Source organism: Artibeus jamaicensis, unplaced genomic scaffold, assembly GCF_021234435.1.
Source record: "Artibeus jamaicensis isolate MK-2021 breed Jamaican fruit bat unplaced genomic scaffold, CSHL_Jam_final scaffold_3307, whole genome shotgun sequence".
In the NCBI taxonomy this organism is placed as follows: Eukaryota; Metazoa; Chordata; class Mammalia; order Chiroptera; family Phyllostomidae; genus Artibeus; species Artibeus jamaicensis.
The window spans coordinates 4986473-5000974 of NW_026522040.1; the positions used below are offsets into that span (position 1 = coordinate 4986473).

The 14502-nt window shown below is 53.6% G+C and overlaps 1 protein-coding gene across 2 annotated transcripts in view; it reads left to right on the plus strand.

The window, feature by feature from the left end:
• Nucleotides 1–14036, plus strand: part of PODXL (podocalyxin like) — a 45655-nt gene extending 31619 nt beyond the window's left edge. The window contains exons 2-9 of one of the 2 annotated variants that reach the window (XM_053657124.1): nt 4404–4496; nt 4530–5018; nt 6407–6687; nt 7035–7106; nt 9272–9419; nt 9689–9750; nt 10024–10191; nt 11213–14036. In XM_053657124.1, the coding sequence (XP_053513099.1) occupies nt 4404–4496; nt 4530–5018; nt 6407–6687; nt 7035–7106; nt 9272–9419; nt 9689–9750; nt 10024–10191; nt 11213–11410 (1511 nt within the window). In that variant the 3' untranslated portion in view covers nt 11411–14036. Of the gene's footprint in view, nt 1–4403; nt 5019–6406; nt 6688–7034; nt 7107–9271; nt 9420–9688; nt 9751–10023; nt 10192–11212 lie in introns of both variants that reach the window. The other variant, XM_037165840.2, reaches the window with a different exon arrangement.
• The last annotated feature ends 466 nt before the right edge of the window (nt 14037–14502 follow it).

Genomic DNA, 14502 nt, shown 5'->3' on the forward strand with positions numbered 1-14502 from the left:
GCTACATGCTAATCCACTCCCACACTCTTATCTCGCTAAGACCTGAGATCCTTCCCATTCATTATCCCAGGTTACTTCTGACAAGTTAACTTTGTTTGACCTGGACTGCCATGGAGCCCGACTGCAGTCAGCCAGCTACAGAAACTGTTTAGAGCCGTTTCCAGCTGCTCGCATTAGCGCACTGAGTCCAAGACTGTGGTGTGCATACCTATAGCTCATTAACTTGATGAGTTCAGCCTGATAGAAGACTATGATTATCCCTTCTGTTCTAGCACCCTCGTATTATATTTGCCAGAGTTTATGCAAATGTTTAAATCCTCATCTGAGGACATGTTGCTGATGCGAGGAAGAGAGAGACGGATGTGAGACAGAAACATGGATCCTTTGCCTCCCTTACGTGCCCCGACCGGGAATCAGACCCACAGCCTTTTGGTGGGCGGGACGATGCTCCAACCAGCTCAGCCACCTGGCCAGCGCTATGCGGATATTTCTAGTGTAAGCCTTCTCCTGGGTCAGATTCCGTGTTTGTCTCTCGGTGGCGTACTGGAGTCTGACAGTTTTTACAGGTTTGGGGAAAATGAGGGGTGTGGAGATGAGAGGGAGGAATGGCCTTCTCAGTCAGTGAACTCTAGTGAAGTTATTAAGAGTTCTCAAGCAAGGTGGTAACTGCATCATCCGACGAGGGAGCTGTGACTGAGTCTCCTGGCGAGTGAGTTCCATTGCGGATTGCGACTCAAAGGTCCTCTGGTTCATCTGCATTCGCTCACACACCACCATGCCGATTCTCAAGGTCCTGTACATTTTCACATTAGAGAAGGGGGGTGGTGGTGATGAGTGAAACCAACACTGTAATTTGGCAACTCATCAGATCAAATGTTTAAGTCTGACTCTTGATCTTCTCGGCTTTTCCACTGCAAGCAAGCAGAGGTTCCTCTACCGTAGGCAGCCTCAGAAAGTCTGTGGTTTTCAGTCTGTGCTTTGATAGGAGGATTTAGGAATTAGAATTCATCTCTTTCTTTAAGCCAGTAGTTTGCATTGTAGTGACTTTTGTCTCCCCCAAGGGGACATTTGGCAATACCTGGGGGCATTTTCGGTCATCTCAACTGGGGAGGGGTATACCCGTTACTGGCATCCAGCGGACAGAGACCAGGGATGTTGTTAAAAATCCCATAATACACAGGATAACCTCCTGTGGCAAAGAAGTATCTAGCCCAAAATATCACTAGTTCTGGGGTTGGGAAGCCCATTTTAAGCTACTCTGCATAGTGAGAAGTAACCATCCCTTGCCACATCCTTTGGTGCCTCAAGTATGCCGATACTCCCTTCAGAAATCTCATATCTTTTGCCAAAAAAGATATGGTGACGTGATCAGATATAAGAAGCACCATGATTATTATTACTTAAAAATTTTTTGTTTTACCCTGGCTGGTGTAGCTCAGTGGATTGAGCACGGGTCTGCGAACCAGACAATCGCGGTTCGATTCCCAGTCAGGGCACATGCCAGGGTTGCAGGCAGGTTCCCTGCAGGCCAGTTCCCAGCAGGGGACTCACGAAAGGCAACCATACATTGATGTTTCTCTCCCTCTCTCCTTCCCTTCCCCTCTAAAGATAAATAAATAAAATCTAAAAAAAAAAATTTTTTTTTGTTTTACTTTTGATTTTAGAGACAGGGAGGGAGGGAGAAGGACAGGGTGATAAACAGTGGTATGAGAGAGAAATACGGGTTGGCAGCCTCAGGTACACACCCCAGTGGAGGCAGAACCTGCAACCAGCAACCCAGGCCTATGCCCTGACCGGAAATTGAACTAGTGACCTCTTGGTTTGCAGGCCGATGCCCAACCAACTGAGCCACACCGGCTGGGGCAGAAGCACCATTATTTTCTGAACTATGGAAGCAAAACCACGGTCACAATGTAGAACTAGTGATTTTTGACATGTCCTGGCATGTCCCCTTCATTCTACTGTGCGGGCAGCACTCAGCGCTGCCAAAGCCACTTCGTGGGCATTTGATCCTAGATGATAGGTGACACTGTGACTACTTCGCTTAGATTCATGTCCCTAAACACTTGCAAAATTTCAACTGCCTTCAGTCCCAAGTAGGCCCAGTAACTCACCCTCAAAGTCCTGTTGCCTACAACACTCTGGATACAAACTTCCATTTCTCAGTAGCCACATGTGTCAGGTGCGCATGCGTGCTCAGAAATCGGGACACTAGCTTGCAGAGGAGCTGGAACGACTGAGACGGCATTTAGGGCTACCAGGAGAATCACCTACGTCGGGCTACAGAACTGGCCCGAAGAGGCCCGCACTGCTCCCCAGCGCCAAACAGGGACGAGGTGCTGCGGCTCTGGCTTTGGACCGTCGCCCAGCGCCACCTCCCTGGCGACTTGTGCTCGAACTTGATTTCACTGCTGCTGCGTCCGAGCTCCTGCTGCTGCCTCTCCACGCACTGCCCGGCAGGGAAGCAGGGAAGCGTCTCCTTCAGGGCAGCTTAGCACGCGCTTGAGCTCCAGCCACGAGGGAGGCTGGATTGGCAGATATCAGGCCTGTTCAGCAGCTGCCATAGCAAACGAGTCATGCTGCCCTGGGCCTCACTGTGTGGGACATTCCCCAATTACAGGAAAGTGGTAGCTTCTGATTGGTTCCTAAGAATGGCAAAGGTCTGCTATACCCCTTCATAGCTCAACTCTCCCTTTTGCGCAAGACAGAAAACCAGGAAGTGTCCTGGGTTCTCCTCTTCACTTAGACCCTCAGCAGGTAGTTGGCTTTGTCTCCAAAATGTAGTCTTGCATCCGTTCTCTTTTCATCCCTTGTGTTAATAAGTTAGCACTGTTACCCATTTCATTGGATTCCTGTCATAGCCTCTTGTCTTCCCAAGTCTACACTTCTGCCCTTTAAATCCATATATATTCTCGGAAGCAGCAAGAGTGTGTTTCTTTGTAAATCACCCAGTAAAACTTAGCTTTAGCCCTGACCCATGTGGCTCAGTTGGTTGGGCATCGATCATCCGGCAAAGCCAAAGGTCACCAGTTCAATTCCAAGTCAGGGCACATGCCCGGGTTGTGGGTTCAGCCCCACACCCTGGGTTGGGGTGTGTACGAGAGGCAACTGATGAATGTTTCTCACATCACTGTTTCTCTTCCTCTCTTTCACCTTCCCTTCCCCTCTCTAAAAATAAAATAAACTCTTCTAAAAATGTTCATTTAAAAAAGCTTATTTGCTCTAAAGCCAATGTCTTTTTTTAACCTTTTTTTTTTAAAACTTAGAATAAAGCTAAAGTCCTTATTTGGTCTCTAAGGAGAGTGATCTCACACCCCATTTTACGTAGGGTATGATTTTTGAGAGAGAGCCTCCCGTATTCTCAGAAACACGTGGTTTGGACAGTAAGTTCCTGTCACTGTCCCTGCGGGTCCCTGCATCCCTGCTCCTCCCCTCCCCCCACTGAACGTCATTCACACGTGTCTTCTCTTGGCTCTTCTCTGTGCTTCGGGGCCTTTGCAGGTTCTGTTCCATCTGTCTGGGACACTTTTCCTCCCATTTCCCAACAGAGGTTTCTGCTTGTTTTCCTTCAAGGCTCAGCTTAACGGGCACCTCTGAGCCTCCTTTCCTTAGCTCTCTGTCTACCCAGCTCCCTCCGTGGTCTGAGGTTCAGTTGCTCTGTCTGCTTGTTCCACCTCTGTCTTACCCATTAGAGTGGAAGCTCCCTGAGGGTCTGGATTGTACATCCGGTCATCGTTGTGCCCCAGGGCCCGGCAGGGAACCTGGCACCTGATGGTGCCCTCAATAAAGAATTTGTTAAACAAACAGGTAGAGGAACTTCATTCCTTGACCCCTGATAAGGATGAGCTACCACGCTGACCTGTCCTCTTTTGCCTGCCTCACAGTGAACTTGGCAGTGATCGGTGTCATGTGAGCCTGATCGTCTGTTTTGCCTTCTGGATCACAAGCCCTAAGAATGGGCACGTCTCTCTGGCTGTGCTTAGAACAGGGAAGTTCAACAGGCCGGGGTTTGTTGGGTCTTCCACAGGGTCACCTGCCTGGGGGCTGGGGAGCAGGCGGCACCGGTGGTCCCAGCAGCCTGGCTCCAAAGTGCTGGGGTGCAGGGGGCCCTCGGAGAGGGCAGCAACTTCACGGTGGGCACTGTGTGCAGTGGGACAACAGACCTCGCCTTCTCGCCTTTCTCTTCGGCACATTTGCCTTTGACTTTCTCTGCTTCACTGTCAATCTGCCTCTTAGAGGATTCTTGAACCCCAGGAAGATCTGGGCACATCCAGAGCCCAGGCCTTCAGCAAGGCAAATGGCAGAGCTGGGAGCAAGGCCCCTGCATCCTGGGGAGGAGCTGGAGAAAGGTACAGGGAAGAACTTCCAGCTACCACCCTAACTTGATTCTGTGTTGTCTTTAGATGAAAACGCCAGCTCCGTGGCCAACTCTACGACAAAGAATCCAGGAACAACTGCCCCGCCCGATGACCCTGGGGCTGTAGCCCCAGCCCCGCCTGGTGACCCTGGGGCTGTAGCCCCAGCCCCGCCCGATGACCCTGGGGCTGTAGCCCCAGCCCTGCCAAGCACAAATGCTTCCGCAGCACTCAGTGGCTCCAGCACCACCACTGCCGTTGCAGGCGACCAAAAGGGTGTTCAAGGTTCAGGCCAGACTACCGAACCAACCACGACGAAGACTAACCCAGTTGTCCCCTCGAAGCCAGAAACCACAACCAGCCAGGATAAAAAGAAAGATACAGTTCCAACGGGAACCCAAAGCAGCCACAAAGTAGTCCCTACAGAAATCACAGCCACTACGGGAGGAAGTCTGACGACCTCTCCACCTCCGCAAGCGGTTAACACCTCGGGCACCCCTCCTGCTGTTCCTTCCTCAGCTGCCCCAGCAGGCTCTCAACACGGGACTTCGGGCCCCACCGCCCCGAAGGCTCCAGGGAGCTCACCCACGGGACCCCCACCGTCCAGGGGTCCAGACATGATGACGGGCCACACCGCATCTCAAGAGCCAACTAACACACCGAGTAAGTAATGCCTTTGATTTTCAAACAAAAGGGACCTTTTAAATGCTTAGAATCTATATAGTCGCTCAGCTGGACGATGGAGATTCGGGCTGAGGATTAGAGGTTGTTGAATACACTCCACCTGCATTCTGCCCACTTCCCATTTCAGTGCGGAGCAGAAGCCCACAGGGCTGTGCGTCCTGAGGAGAGGCCAGCGGCAGCCCCTCCCGGGCGAGCACGTGAACAAGCCAGCAGTCTTCGTGGGTGGGATGCTGGGAGGTCACAGCGGCAGGTGTCACTAGAAATTCTCACGTGAGATTGACGGCTGTCTGCCATAAAAACACACTTGGGTTTTACGCATACATGATGCAGTGCATGTACATATAAGATGCATGTGAAGTGCACATGACTGATACAAATGTTCACTGACCAGGGCTTTCCCTTACTGTAGGTGGCACAGCCTGATCTCTTCTATTCCATTCCACTCCCCACCCTCTTTAAAGGGCTGGTCTGACCCAGTAAATTACTTTCAGAACTCACTGATGGATCACAAGCCACAACAGGTCTGTCAGATCAGAATTTCTGAAAGCAAACCTGAGGCTCTGCGTTTTCCAGCCCCCCCCCCCCCCCAGGCAGTCCGGGTGCAGACTGAGGTCCACAGGCTGCCGCTCCAGAGGGGCACAGTCGGGTCCTGCTGCAAGAGCAAGGGCTCTGAGCTGGAGAAGCTGGGGTTCCAATCCTGTCTCTGCCACTTGTGAGCCTATGACATTAGGCAAATGGTCATGCCACTGTGAGCTTCAGTTTCCTTGTTTATAAAATAGGGAGAATTATGATACCTTCCTCCTGGCCTTGTTGTGAGGATTAAATAAGAAAGTACGTTTGGGCCCTGGCTGGTGTAGCTCAGAGGACTGATTGAGCACTGGACTATGAACCAAAGGGTCACCGGTTTGATTCCCAGTCAGGGCTCATGCCTGGGCTGCAGGCCAGGTCCCCAGTAGGGGGCACGTGAGAAGCAACCACACATTGATGTTTCTCTCCGTCTCTTTCTCCCTCCCTCCCCTCTCTCTAAAAATAAGTAAATAGAATCTTTTTTTTTTTTTTAAGTATCTTTGGAGCACTTCCGACAGTCTCTCCAGGAAGTCGGTGCTTCATTTCATGGTCGCTATCGCTGCTGATGTCATGGTCATTGCTGCTATTCCTTTCATCTTGTTCCCACTCAGTCTCATCCAGTCTGCGCTAGGTTACAGGAATTGGCCTCTTCTGCCTTATCTTCCTCATGGGCTGCTTACTCCAGCCTGCAGTCTAGGTCAGCGATAAGACCAAAGAGCTGAGGAAACTGAGTACGAGAAGACTGGCCTTTTTCTCCTAGAGGTACCGCTCCTCTTCTCTCACTGCCTTTGTTTTCCCAGCCACGGCACCCTCGGTTACCTCGGCCGGAAACCAACAGACCTACGTCAAGACGCCAGCCGTCCCTGGGACCACTGATGCCGTCACTGGGGTCACTGGGGTCACTCCCTGTGTCCCTGGGGCCTCTCCCTCCATCCCTGGGACTCTGCCGCCTACAGTCGCTCCATCAGGACCCGTGACCCCGCCTCCTGTCAGACCCACAAGCTCCAGCACTCAGTTGGCTCCAACTGCCCCCCAAGACTCCAACACCCCTTTTCCCACCTCAGCTCTTAAGGATGAGAGGGTAATTCTAGCAGGGGATGGGACAGCAAGTGAGCCCGGTTCCGATGGAAGGGGCTCTATCTGGGAAGAGTGTTTCTGTCCTTCCCTTCAGCCCGGGTCCCTGGCTAGGGTGGTAAGAGCCATCCAGTTGTCCTGACCCTAACCCCCACTAGCCCCCTCACCCCAGGTTCTGGCTTTAGACAGCCCAATAGCCAGTAACACACCTGGCTCTGAAACCCTGGCCCAGCCCAGCCCCTGGTCATCAGAAACTCCTTTTATATCTCATCCACCCAGGGGGAGGGAGGGAGGAGTCAAAGATGAGGTCCCATTAGCCTCAGCCTGAATGCTAATCCCAGTGGCTTCTTGCAGATTCAGTGTGAGCCCCCCAGGAGGCTGAACGAGACGATGCTCATCCTGAACGTCACAAAAACCGACCTCTGTGTGAGTACCTCACTACCCTAAGGCCCACCCTGATGTCCACCTCCAAAATGCAGTGGAACGGCAGGGTGGAAGGGAAGGAAGGGTCCCTTCGCAGAAGGGACTGAGAGCTGTGTTCACTTCCCGGTCTCGTTTTGTCCTACTAGTAGGTAGCGCCTGCCCACCTTGTACAGGGACAAAGCGAGGTTGGAACTTCTCTAAATGAGGCCGCAGCCCCACGGCCGCTGCGGGGCCCAACGTGCCAGGTCCCCTGGGCTTGCACCGGGGAACTTAGTCCCTTGCTGTGGGGGTTGAGAGACCCCACACCTAGTTCTTGTTTGCCTCTAGCTCAGGGTGACTTTAAGTCTATCTCTTTAGGCTTTAGCGGCCTCAGTTAAAAAGAAGAGTCTTTCCCCGACCCACATGGCTCCATTGGTTGGAGTGTTGTCCTACAGATCCAAGGGTTTGTGGGTTCGATTCTTGGCCAGGGCACAAGCCTGGGTTGCGGTTTTGGTCCCCAGTTGGGGCATGTGCAGGTCATCGATCTTTCTTTCCCTTTTCCTCCCCCTTCCCCCGTCTCTCTAAATCGAGGAGCGTGTCCTCAGGCGAGCCTGACTCTCCCTGTTCTGATTGTCTGGTTTTCTGTTTCCTGGCCCGTGGCTTCAGTGGAAGAACAGCGTGGAGGGATTCTTCCCCCAACCTGGGAAGTCAGAGCTCCTGAGCATCAGAGAGCTGTTGCCAACAGTTGTTCTACTCTGGGGTGGGGTGTGTGTGTGTGTGTGTTGGCGTGCAGTTGCCAGCCTGTGTGTGAGTCCATTTGCATGAAAATGAGAGTGTAGCAGTGTGTGCCTTCACACTGCCAGTCTCCAAGATTAAAGGTTTTTTACTCAGCGAATGGGCTAAGCTCTGTGAGTGCTAGTGATGGATGGCTCATTGCTGCCCTCTCCTGGTCAGTTCCCGTTTTCACAAACACCGGTAAGAACTAAACAGAACATTGGTTTCTAAGGATGGAGACCTTGGCTTTACGGCACTTTAACTATTTTCTGCAATGGTTTCCTTGTGTCCATGTTGCTGGTATTTCCCCCAAGTGAATTTTATGAAAGCATACCTTTAGACCAGAGTTTTCAAAGGCAGCGAGCTGTGTCCCCCGAGGTTGGGCTTATTGGACCAGGCAGGGTCCGCCATTGACACCTTCCCTCAGGCCCTCTTTTTGGCTAAAACTTGGCAGGCTGTGTCTTTGAGCGTGAGAAGCATTTTTTCTCTCTCCTATGAAAAGAAGGCGGAAATCCCTGGATCCCTACCTGGGGTCAGGCTGGGGAATTAGAAGCCTAAGGAAATTCCAGGTAGAACCCTAACAGATGGCGTGTGTAGGGCAGGTGGGAGCGTTCTGAAATAAGCCAAACTAAGGGTCTTTTTCTTCATCTCAGCCCTATTCCAAACTCAGGCCACGGGAACGTCAGCCCAGGGAGCTTCTGGGGGGTGGGGCAGGGTTGGGTAAAGCTGCCCACACTTAGCTTCTTCACCCTCACCCCTAAAGCCATGTCAGCCAAGCTCTTTCTGCTTAGAAATACAGAGAGCTCCCCCCCAAGACATCCCCCAGTGTGTCTCCAAGATACCCCCACATTCCCCCAGTCAGTGGCGGCCCGGCCTTCCTTCCTGTCGTCTTGCTTTCATTGTCGGAGGGGCTGAGCCTGGGAGACGCATGCATTTGCACTTCAGGATAGGTCTCCTTGAGCAGAGAGCCATGCATCCTCTCCCGAGGCCTCCGAACTGGGTCTCAAGGCTGGAGAGAGGTTCCCAGAGAACTGGTCTTCCCCACAGGCACTGCCTCCCCCAGCCCCTTCTAGAGAGAGAGGTAGTAAAGGGCATTAGATTGTGACCCTGTTAGAGCTTTGTGGGAGAAAGGAGCGCTGCAGGGGGAGGAGGTATTGTCAGCCACAGAGAGGATAAACGGAGAGGGGGGCGGGGGCAGAGGTTGGCATGGGGCTCAGCGGGCAGGGCCAGGTCCTGGAGAACAGCACAGAAGTCCTGACTCTGGCAGGCTTGGGAGTGGCCCCAGTGGAAGCTGGAGAGGGGAAGAGGTTCGTGCTGGGAACAGCATCCTCCTGGCCTTGGCCCCAAAGGGCAGCCCCACCAGCCTAGGCTGCCGTTGGGCCCCCTGGGGAGTCACCTGTGGTCTCCCACAACAGGCAGGGAGCCCTTCGGATGACAAGCTGGCCACACTGCTGTGCCGAGCAGCAAAAGCCAACTTCGACCCAAGTCGAGACCAGTGCCATATATGGTTGGTCCCTGCTTCAGATGTCCAGGCCGTGGCAATCAAAGAGGTCACCATCCAGAGTGAGTTGGGGACAAAGAGGGGCTGAGCCCTTTGTGGGGTGGGAAAGGGGCGGGGGTGACAGTTCAGGAGCCAGGAGATGGGTCATTGCTGGCACTCCCTCAGTTTCCTGCGAACTGAATGGCCAAGTCATTTCCCTTCCCAAGCCCCGCCCAGAGGCACTGCTCAGAGGGCAGGGCGCAACATGCCCCCTGTGGGGACCCAGTCTCTGTCCCTTCCCAGATCACTCTGAGCCAGAGCGCTGAAGCATCATCTCCCCTCTCCCCCACAGCAAAGCTCCTTCCCAAGGACGTGTACGAATTGCTGAAGGACAAATGGGACGACCTCAGGGAGGTAAGGCGGACGGACGCCCCCTACCATGCGCTGGAACAGATGGGGTGAGGAGCCTGTCCCTCGGGAGTCCCCGGTCACTTTGCACCACAGTGTCTCTCTCGTGGTAGACGAACCTCTAATCTGCAAGCATCTAGAAGACAGGAGGGCGTGGGTGGGGACAGCAGGGCAGTGTCCTGGGCCCTGCCAATCCCCAAGCGGAATGATACACGGGACTTCGGAGACGGGGTGACCGGAACCTGTTTGCTGCCACCTAACTCTCTCTTTGCTGGCCAGGCGGGCGTCAGTAACATGCAGCTGGGGGACCAGGGGCCGCCGGAGGAGACGGAGGACCGGTTCAGCATGCCCCTCATCATCACCATCGTCTGCATGGCGTCGTTCCTGCTCCTCGTGGCGGCCCTCTATGGCTGCTGCCACCAGCGCCTCTCTCACAGGAAGGACCAGGTGAGGTTCCACTCTTCTGGCCAGGGAAGCAGACCAACCCACCGGGTGACCGTCACCCAAATTAGAGCAAAGCGAACGGGCCCCGAACCCAGGCAGACACCAGCTGTTGCGGAAATGGACACCCGCCTGGCGGGAGGGAAGCGCATGGGCTTCGGGAGTCAGAAAGGCTCGGTTTAAGCCCTAGCTCTGCCTCTTTCGTCTGTGTGACCTTGAGCAAGTCATGTAATCTCGGAGCATCAGGTTTCTCATCTGCATTGTGGGGAGAAGACCCACCTTGCCGAGCTGCTCCAAGGAACTGCTGATGTCAGTGGGCGCAGGCGCCCCTGTCTAGCCAGGAGCGGTTCCTTCGCCCACCTGATTACGATTCTCCTCGTTACGCTTCCACCCAGACTCAACCCTGGTTCTCGATCCCGGCTGTGCACTGTGGGAGCTTTAAAAACATTCCTGTGCCGGCAGCCTTGCACCGCAGTGGAGCGCAGTCTCCGGGTCAGTGTATTGGTTAAAAGCTTCCCAAGTGACTCGACTGTGCTCCCAGGTTGAATCTTAAAGACGGAGGAGAGAAAGCACTGTCTCCAGACAGCCCCTGTCTGCAGCAGAGGTGTCTGTGCGCTCCACGGTACCCGATGTGCGTGGGCTTGGAGAGGTCCCGGGCCGCCCATCTGGAGAATGTGTTCTTGCGACCCTTCCCAGCTCAGTACGGTGGGGGGAGGCCGGGGCCTGGCGAGGAAGGTTCGTGGAGAGGGAGGGGAGGGAAGAGTGTGGAGGACTCTGGAGAACAAAGTCCATTTGCTCTGACTCCATGGCTTTGCCACCAGCGTGGTGGCGAGGGGAGCTGGGACTTTTAGGAAGTCCTCACCTCCAGCCCGCCCAAGGCAGGCCGGTAGGCAGGATGGCCTCCAAGAGCATTATTGCTCATATGAGCCAAACTGGGGCTGCTGGACTCTAGGGGTGCCTGTGTTACCTGGAGACTAGTAGTCCTCACAGATGACCCTTTCTCCTTGGCTCATCTTCCCCACTCCAGCAGCGACTCACAGAGGAGCTACAGACGGTGGAGAACGGGTACCATGACAACCCGACGCTGGAAGTGATGGAGACCTCCTCAGAGATGCAGGAGAAAAAGGTGGTCAACCTTAACGGGGAGCTGGGGGACAGCTGGATCGTGCCTCTGGACAACCTGATGAAGGATGACCTGGATGAGGAGGAAGACACCCACCTCTAACCAGGTCTGCTGGCGGCTGCCGACAGTGCCACGGCACTCCCGACCGAAGCACCTCAAGTGCCGACTGGACCAGGGAGGAAGGTCCTCCCCATCTGAGGAAAAGACTGGGGTGAGGGGGGGCTAAGCAGACTCAGAGGGACCTGCCTCCCCATCCCCACAGGGCCTTAATTTTTCCCTTTTTGAGCTGAACAAATCACACTCTGTCTAGATTCCTCTTGTAGCATAACCCACTAGTGCCTGAGCTCAGAGCTGCTGAAGCTGAGAGGAAGAGAAATAGAGGAAAGAGCCATCTAAGGGACCTTAGAGATCATCTGGTAGAATCCCTCCATTCCACAGACGAGATGACTGGGGCCTGAGGAGAGTAAGGTCAAGATCACACAGCTACGTGGTCCTAGTGGACACAAAGTTTCCCTCTTCCGTCCAGTGCTCATTCCCACCTTGTCGCCCTGCTTTGGCCACTTGCACTCTCCCTGCGGAGCTGCCCTGGGCAGTGGGGAAGCTGCCAGTCTTCAGATGGGGACAGAAGGGGGAGCAGCGCCAGGTCCTGTCTCGGCGGGATCCGATTACTTGAAAGTGTAGGGCCCAAGTTCAATCTCCTACCCCAGCCTCCTCTGCCAGGGTTCCCGCCCCCTTTGCTCTTTCTCCTCCCTTCACTCAGTTTTTATTCCCACTCTGTCTCAGGGCCCTGGAACTAACACAAGTCATTCGTGACCTTGAACACCTTGTTCTGACTTCTGGTTTCTCGACATTTGCTTAGTGACATTGGGATCTCATCCACACAAGACCCCCGGGGGAACGAGGTCTGCTTAGGGTTCTGTCCACAAGTGAATAGCAGGGGAAGCCCTTCCTCCTAGGATGAGTCCTGGCCCATCACCCCAGGTGCTCCTATAAGAGGCCCCCCAATTGTTCCCTTGGCCTCCCATTTGCACCACAGCAGCTACTGAAGGCAAACTGTTCCTGTTTTGTTTGTGCACTGCTCATTCAGTGGGACCTGAGCTAGGGAACCCCACCCCCCTGAGAGCCAGCCTGAACAAGCAGCTTCAGGACAGCCTTTCCCGGGACCCCCGATGGGAGGGAGGTGTCCCAAGAGACAATCGGTGGAAACAGCCAGGAAGGACGGGCTTCATTCACTGTTTCATGGGAAATTCGAGGACTTTTTCAGTTGCTGAGAGTTTTGTTATTTTGATGTAGGTTGTTTGTTTGTTTGTTTATGTTTTTTGTAAATCCAGCCCTCTACTGCCAAAGGCCAAAGCTCAGACGATAGGGAGACTTTCAGTTAAGTCATCTCACCGATTGATTGCAAGTCTCCTGTGCTGCAGGGCAAGAAAGGCCTGGAAAGTTCGGTGTGCATTTTCAGGTGCATGCGGGGCAGCCCGGGGGACTGGCCGTCTGTCTGTTACCAGCAGCCTTACTGTTCTGTCACCAAACCGTGTCCTCTTCTCTGTAGTCCTGAATTCTCCGGCGGCATCTCAGGGACAAAAAAACGGCGCCTGTTTTTTTGGTGGAGGCACCTGGAGGGAGCTCAGCAGTTAGTGGCCCCGTGGCGGGAGCCTGCGGACTGGGCGTGGCGAGGTTTAATCTGATTTTCTGGGAAGGGAGGATCCGTTGTGGAATGTCGGACTTTGCCCAAGGTCTCTTGTTCCTGGGCCTAAATTTCCTGGGACCAACAAGGAAGATGGGCGGAACTGCTTAGGAGAATGAAACTGGCCATTTCTGGGCAAAAAGCCTGAAGTCCAAAACCTAGAGGCAGGCCCAGGCTGCGACAGCTCTGATGAAATAGGCTCTCTGCTTTGGGATAGGTTCCTTAAAAAAAAAAAGTGGGTGGGGAGGAGCTGAGGGGGGAGATGGATGTCCTTCCCCAGCTGCCTGATTCCTTCTTCACTGCATTTAGCCCTTTGGCCTTGGAGTTCAAGTTGGCCCCAGTGAACTTCCCAAGAGCCAGAGAGATGCTGGGCTAACAAAGATCCCAAAGCATCCGCCTCTAGTATGGAGAAGTTGGCAGGGTGGAGAACAGCAGTAGTTGGGGGGAAAGAGAGGGGATCTTGTCACAGTGGAAAAAGATCTGATTTTTTCCTTCTTGCCCAGTATATGGTTCATTCCACCCAGTGGGTTTCTATCATGACCCCTGGGGGAGAGGCCGGCAGGATTCCACTGCTTTGCTGATTCTGGGTCCTGTTTCACCAGCCGGGCCTTTTGACAAAAACAGCAAATACGTCTCTGGAAATTGACCTCCAGCCATGATCCACAGGCCTCTTGGGGAGAGAGATGACGCCTGGCAGTGATTAGAGAGTGACCGTTAGCCTCGGGTGAGAGCCGGTTCGGAGGTTCCATTGTTTGGTGCATCCAAACTGTGTTTCTCTAGCCTTTCAGGGCAACTGCAGAGCCATCGAAGGCCGTGCGGCTGTTTATCCGTGAGGGCCACAGTCTTCCCATCTCTGTACTGGGCTCCGACTCCTGGCTGGCAGTTCAGATTCGGGGGCTGAGGAGAGAGGGGAGGAACAACCAGAACTCATGGCTTCAAACAAGTTGTACCAAAGGGAGATGATGAGCTCTTTACTTCAGTGACACACTGGTTTCCATAAGCTGCAGACAAGGCCTTCTGCAGGGATGACCGGACAAGCCCGGGGGCGGGGGGGGGGGGGGAGTGTACCGTCCTGTAAGCGGGGAGGTGGGGGGGGGCGGCGGCAAAGCAGTGCTTTGGAAGGCCTTGGGGTGGGTGGACCGAATACGGGTGCGATCTGGACGCAGGCTCCCGACTCCCCTCTTGGTAAGGAGAGCTAGCAGAAGGTTTCATGAGACCACTCCTGAGCTTTACCCCTTTTGACAATATGCTGGAGAAACTTTGAACAAGTTCAAGCTGATACATATATACATATTTTTATGGTTATGTAAATAAAATGGCCACATGTTGTTCGTCCACCCAGCACGGCTTTAAATGAATATATTTTGGAAACATTTGTTAGACATAGAAGTGGCTTTTTTTCTTTTCTCTGAACAGGAATGTAAATGTCTATTTTCCTAGAAACGATGAGTTTTTGTTTGATTTTTCTTTAATGAAAAAATGAAATGTAAGACAGGCTGATGACAAAGTA